This window comes from Apaloderma vittatum, unplaced genomic scaffold (assembly GCF_000703405.1).
Source record: "Apaloderma vittatum isolate BGI_N311 unplaced genomic scaffold, ASM70340v1 scaffold12675, whole genome shotgun sequence".
NCBI lineage: Eukaryota > Metazoa > Chordata > Aves > Trogoniformes > Trogonidae > Apaloderma > Apaloderma vittatum.
In genome coordinates, this window is record NW_009716568.1 from 57,153 (window position 1) to 63,514 (window position 6,362).

General features: G+C 42.8%; 1 protein-coding gene across 1 annotated transcript; it reads right to left on the reverse strand.

The window, feature by feature from the left end:
* Positions 1 to 98: 98 nt before the first annotated feature.
* On the reverse strand, positions 99 to 5,338 carry MRPL33 (mitochondrial ribosomal protein L33). The gene is made up of 3 exons (XM_009869584.1): positions 5,322 to 5,338; positions 2,613 to 2,719; positions 99 to 415 (listed from the first exon to the last, which is right to left on the reverse strand). Exons 2-3 carry the CDS (start codon positions 2,701 to 2,703, stop codon positions 366 to 368), a joined length of 141 nt encoding a protein of 46 aa, XP_009867886.1. The 5' UTR covers positions 2,704 to 2,719; positions 5,322 to 5,338; the 3' UTR covers positions 99 to 365.
* Positions 5,339 to 6,362: the final 1,024 nt, after the last annotated feature.

A 6,362-nucleotide genomic window follows, 5' to 3' on the forward strand; every position in this document is an offset into this window, starting at 1 on the left:
TTCCTGCTGTGGAAAATGTTAATTTTTATTGCCTTATAAAACAATAGTCCCTTTGAAGATTACAGCCTCTTTCACAATGGAGAACATAGACAATGGGATTTGCTATTTAATTTTTTTTTAATTGAGTACTGTAAAAATAACTCAAAAGATAAATAAATGTTACTGCGATGATCTATGTCCAGACATTAAGCATTTTCTCTCTCTGCATTGTTTTATTCACAATGGCCTTCAAATTACAGGAGACGGTGATCCCAGTTCATTTCCTCTATTTTCAGCCCACGTTGCTCGATTTCTGAATCAGCATTCACCCTGTCCTCCCCTCAGACCATCCTCTCCTTCTGCATAAATCCAAGTCCAGTCATTGTTCACATAGAGCGGATTTTTCTCTTCTCTGTGAAGAGGACACGTTGTTTTGCTATAGGGAAGAAAAGAATCTGTTAAGAAGCCTGAAGTGCTAAGATGCAACTCAACAAGCCTACATCCCTTTCTCCTGGCTGCCTCCGTGATTTCAATGAGTGTGGAGCAACTGACTGGCACAGCGCTGCTATTAACCAACTCTTGAAGGAGATTAGCAGTGCTTTCACTTTTACCACATGTAATTTTTAGTTCCAAAGAGGTCCATCTTACCTCTGTGAAAATAACTATCAGGATCTGAGTGGCTGAAAACATTCAGCAGCTGCTCTGTGTGACTATTCTGCGTTAACAGCTGCTCAACATAGAGACAAAAATAGGTTCTTACTGCTTTCTACTATGCTCCAACTTCAGAGCCCAAGCAAGTACAGACGATGTGCTGGATCTAGTCAGTCTCCGACTGACTGAAAATTTAAACAAGCGTCCTGTGGATTTCAATGTGGCACAAACTGACCCTGCCTTCAATGCCTGATGCAGGTGTTAGCAAAGTCAGTTCAGCTACAGATTAAGGACAGTCAATGCATAACTAAAAAAAATATTAAAAAACAAATCCAAGCAAGCTTTACAATATTTGAAAAGCACCGCTGTCTGGATTCAACTTTGTTACATGAATTCCTTTGAAAGCTACGCAAGAGCAATCCACACAATAACAAAATCTCTTCTTCCACAAGAAAGTTTCACTTTAAGAAATACTGCAACTTCTTAACACATTCTGTTGCTGCAGTTAGGAGGTAGTGAAACTTGGGCACTACCACCACGACTTCACTAAAAAGCTTCATTCTGTGGAGGTCCCAGGTTTCTGAGAAGTACAAAACATAAGGTGAAAATGTATGCCAAGTGAAAATGCTTCCCAACATATTCCTGATGTGAGTTGGTATCTAGACTCAAATTTACTTCCCTTCACACATGCAGCACTTTCTCACATCAGTTTCTCACTTGTGTTCTACTACAGGCTACAAAGATCAGAGATTTTTCTTAATTACTTCCAATTTCGTACTTTGACAACCTACTACATGTTCTGTAAAAGAAGTGCTACTTAGCCGGAGCTCTCCACTCTCTTCACATTTCCTACAAGTTGCGAAGCTTCTGGAGGATCACTTTGCACAATGTTTTCATGCAGTACTTTAAACTTTTCTTATTCCGGAAAATAATCCCAGTGATCTCCGATTGCCCTTCTGTACGGAATTCAGAAGAAGAGCCACAACCTCTGTCAGCATGAGTGCTTTGATGAGCGCACGCTGCTTCTCTGGTAGTTTCTCTCACCTGCCATAAAGCTCCCATACTGTTAGATGTGAGTACGCGAAGGTTAGTCACCTAACAGGAGTGTAACATTGTAAGTAAAAATAAGCTTGAAACACATAACCACTAGCCATGTGTTTTATTATCTACTTAAAGCTGCTTAATACATTTCTTCATTCTATAGATGTAAAGAAGCCTTTTTTGCGTTAACTCCACCATGCTACTTCAAGCATTGTCTGGTTTAAGTTCTAAGCTTCCCTAAATTAAGATTTTTAACATTAAATTAAGCTTTTTAAGGTTAACTACAAACTAGTTCCTCCCCTAGTAACTTGAGCTCTTAGTCACCTTTCAGAAAGCTTTGTGAGCAAAAGATAGCTTGTTAAGTACTATAACCCCCCAAGAGATCAGACTCTTAAACTGAGAAAATTTGCAAGGACCAGAAGAACATAGAAGAATCCAGAAGAATCTCTGGATGACAAATGGTCATCCAGAGAGCGGTATCATTTGTGGAGGAGGAAGAACTTATATTTCTTTTTTCAAAAGAGTCCGTTTTGTACGCAATGGTTAAAACTTATTCTCTAGAGCACCCACGGCAGCTTAACAGAACATTTCTATTGATGCATTCTTCGTGGCTGCTGGAGGTAGCACAGTCTAGCAAACCACACAAAGAAACAGAATGAAAGAGCTCCTGTGTCACTCTGCTTTGCCACCAACATGTGGCATGGCTGTCACCAAAGACTGATGTGTCGGGCAAGTCATTACTTTGTTTCACTGCCACAATCTGTAAAATGAGGGTAACAATTACATCCCACTAGAATGTCATGAAGAACAGCAACTGTATAGTCATCTGAGTATGAAACGTGGTGACATATTCTGCTTAGATGAGTTATATTCAAATCTTTTGCCCCACACAGTCAGAGAAGCTTATACAAAGCATGCTGACTTCTTCCCCAAGCTCTTACCGATAGGATCGTATCTCAGCAGGACCAGTTTTTCCTGCAGTCGGAGTCTCCTGACGTTGAAACAGTAGCCTGTCTCGGCCGCACTTTTCATCCTCACCAGAACGTATCTAAAGGCACAAGGAATGTCTCGGTGTCAGTGCACAGGCACGTACCAACGGCCCACCACACGTCTGCCAGGGCATGAAACTGGCAAGCTTTTTGCACAAACAATTTGGCATGATCACATAAAATGCTCCACTGCAACTTGATGGATGTTCTAAATGGGAGCTTCAATACTATATGCTAAACTCACGGACAAAGAGTCCACTATAAACCATAAGCTTCAGCATCAAGTTTAAATAAATAACTCCTGAACAGAATTCAAGCCCAGAGAGAAGTAGCTCTTCCACAGAACAGTGAGAGGGGAGGAAGAAAAACAGGAAAGAGAGAAAGAAAGAAAGGAAGGAAGGAAGGAAAGAAAAGAATATAAATCAGCATACAACTGAGTCACTATGGCTTAAAAGATAATGGCAAGAGAGGAAGGATGATGGTAGTTAAAGATGTTCGGGCTGTAGATAACGCTGCATCACAGACTATCACTTCCACATGCAGAGGGGAACCTGAGCAGATAGGATGGAATGAGAGGCATGCAAAAGGAGAAGCAGGGCCCCTCGGCACTGTCTATCCTGCTAGAGTTACAGGGCTTGGCGTTAACCCAGCCACGGGAACCCCCTTCTCCACTGGAGAGCTCTTGGCAGATTGGCAGCAGGTGCCGCATCCCTGGGAGCAGGGACAAATGTGCCCCACTGGAAGTACACCGAGATCCACACAGCTTCCCAGATGCAAGGGATCTTCTGAAGTTTCAAATGAAAGGTCAAATCCTTCAACCAGTCTGTACATTACATCTTTCTCTTCCACTGCAATAAAGAGATGGATATATCTCTGCATGTGGGCATTCAATTTACTTTCATGGGTCTTCCTGCTTAATACAAAATGGCCTTTCAAAATTAACCTCAAAGAGCCATCCATTCTTCCTTACTTGTGCAGCTCGGACCAATGCACTTCCCTGAGCTCTCTGTTGTCAGCTTTGCAATCTAATTTACTGTTGAGTTCAAAATCAACAGCAAAACACCGCATTTCTGCAGACCAGCTGACCAAGCATAGTGTAGGGATTATCCCCAATTATTGTTCTCTCCTATATACTACTGCAGGTGTGATGTGTAGCATCAGCAACCATACAGACTCGTTCCCCTATACCTCACCCACTTCCTCAAAGCCTCTGTACAGTTTCCCCTTTCTGCGGGAATCAGTGGTATCAGTATGACCAGGCCCTGAAATTCTTCTGCACCACATATCTGAGGCCAAGCCCTTTCTGAATAATACACCTTGTTCAAAAAACTTCCTGCCCAGTGAAGAAATGTAACTAGGAGAAGAGACAGAAAAGAACAGTGGAGAGCTACTGGGACACAGGAATATAACCCATGAGGAGCACAGAAGGATAAATAATATAAAGAGATAGTATATTCCTGAAGTATGTATGCAACTACACAAAGAACAGAGAAAGGAACATGAGGGGGAAAAAAAATATAAAGGAGAGGAGGAAAAAAAAAAGTCACTACAATAACACTATTTTTTAAAGCTACTTTTTCACCTCACAGAAACATCCTGCTTTGCTGCATTTGTTTCTGTGAACAGCAGAAAACTGAGATGTCAAACTACTTTCTTCCCTGTCAGACACACACTTGGGAAGTGTTTTCTTAATTTCAAACCCTGACAATTGCAGAGAAATCCTGTAACAGAAGAATCTCTTCAAACCCAGAAAGTGGTTGACTCGTTTGGGGGCCAATTCTTAAGAAAAACCCTATCACAAACAGAAAGTGTACCCAAGGTCATAGTTCCTGAGGTTGTGCAGTACCAAATGTAATACACTCGTACAGAATGCAGTTTCTGAGAATAAGAAGACAGGAATGTATTCAGCTAAATGTATCAGTTTGGCCCCTTGAATTTGTCTAGCTAATAGTCTTACAAACGGCATTTGGGATGCAAGTCATTCCCTCCATGTGATCTTGTCTCCTTGCAACCACACTGTAAGGTTACTGATGTGCTGAAAGGACATATTCCTTCCTTTCCAACTCTTAAAACACATCAGCTTTCTTTACAGATCAAAGGACTGTGACTAATTTCCTTCCAAAGCCCACCAGATTGCAGAGCCCAGAGCACTGACTGCGTCTGGTCCACTCCTCATCTATCAACATACAAACATGCCAGGGCTGGGAAGTGTTCTGCACCCTGCCTGTGAGAAAGGGTCATAGCACCTGCCCAAAGCTCAGCCCACAAACAACGAAGACCCCATGCCATATCTCAGCCTGCCCTCCTCAGCTAAAAAAGTACTCTAAGTAAACAAGAGGAAGATTATGTGCATAACTTAGAGTTTCTCTTTAATCATAAAGCACAGAGGGATGCTTCTCCTGTGCAGGGCCCTTTGGATATTACAGCTCAGCTCAGCACGATAGCCCATAGGCCAAAACTTGCCTTTGCTGGAATTCTGGAACCTAGGGGATTTTTCACACTGTTGTGTACATGCAGGACAGAGACGATGCAACTAGACTCAAGGACTACAAATCTCTCAAGTATATTAAAAAATTCTAGAGAAGACTAATATTTTGTAAAGTCGCTTGAAGATATGGAGTGGTATCAGGAATCAAAAAGGGCAAGGAAAACACCACTTACTTTGATTTGCTCTTGGCTACTGTTTGTTTTTTTGCAGCATGAAGAAGAGAAAAAAGAAAAAAGTTATTTTATCATTTCCTTTATATGCAACATATAAAGGTTAAGGGTTTTCCACTGCCGGCCTTTGCAATAGCCCCAGATAGATTGTGCAAACAGATTTAATGTCACAACAGAAATGCCCCTTGTCCCTCCATCTATGTGCTCCCAGCTATCTGCTTTTTTTTTCCAACATACCACCTTTATGTCTGTGAACAGGCACCACTTAGCACAACAGTGCACCTGTTGCAGCCTTCAGATGTTTTCAATATAAAGCTTCAGTGCTGAATATGAATTCACTAAGTGAACACAGAGTCAAGGCAGGTATGACCTAATACAACTGCTGAAGACAGCAGTTCCACTCCCCCCTACCTGCTTTCGCCCACCCCTGCTCCAGTTTCTGCCACAGTGCCAACACAAAGCTTCTGTGACCATATGGAGAACCAGACCAAGGGAGGTGTTTTCACATGGGACTAAACTTCTCACAAGGCTGGTTTTAGGTCTCCGAATCTAACTGATGACCTAGCATGAAACATCCAGAATTATATTTTTCTGTCAGCTCAGTGAATTTAATCATAAATCTACAGCATAATGCAAAAAACCAAACAAACAAACATGACCAAAACTAAAAAAAAATGCTCATCTATCTATGTTCTGCCTTGTTTAGGCCATCATGAGCTCCTGGCCAGCCTCCTCTGGCACCGTTCCTTCATCACACCCCAAGCGTATCCAGACACCACGGATACCCAGGCAGGGCACACTTCCCACCTCATACTCTCCCCTCGCGCCCCCAATTCCCTTCAGCAACTTCCCATCCTTCCACTCAGGAGCTTCTCAACCTCACTCCCGAGGCCTCCCAAGTTCCGCTTCCCTCGAGTTCCCCACTTCAGCCCCTGTCACAGGGGCCCAGTGCTCTGCCAATGCCCTGCTCTTCATCACACACCCCTCCCCGGACCACGGCCCCAGCTCTCCCCGGGGGATCAGGAGACCCAGCAGGCTTGAAGC

Coding starts and splice junctions, on each gene's coding strand:
- MRPL33 (XM_009869584.1), bottom strand. CDS start 2,703: ATGAAAAGTGCGGCCGAGACAGGCTACTGTTTCAACGTCAGGAGACTC. Junction 416..2,612: donor GCTGAGATACGATCCTATCG/GTAAGAGCTTGG, acceptor TCTTCCCTATAG/CAAAACAACGTGTCCTCTTC.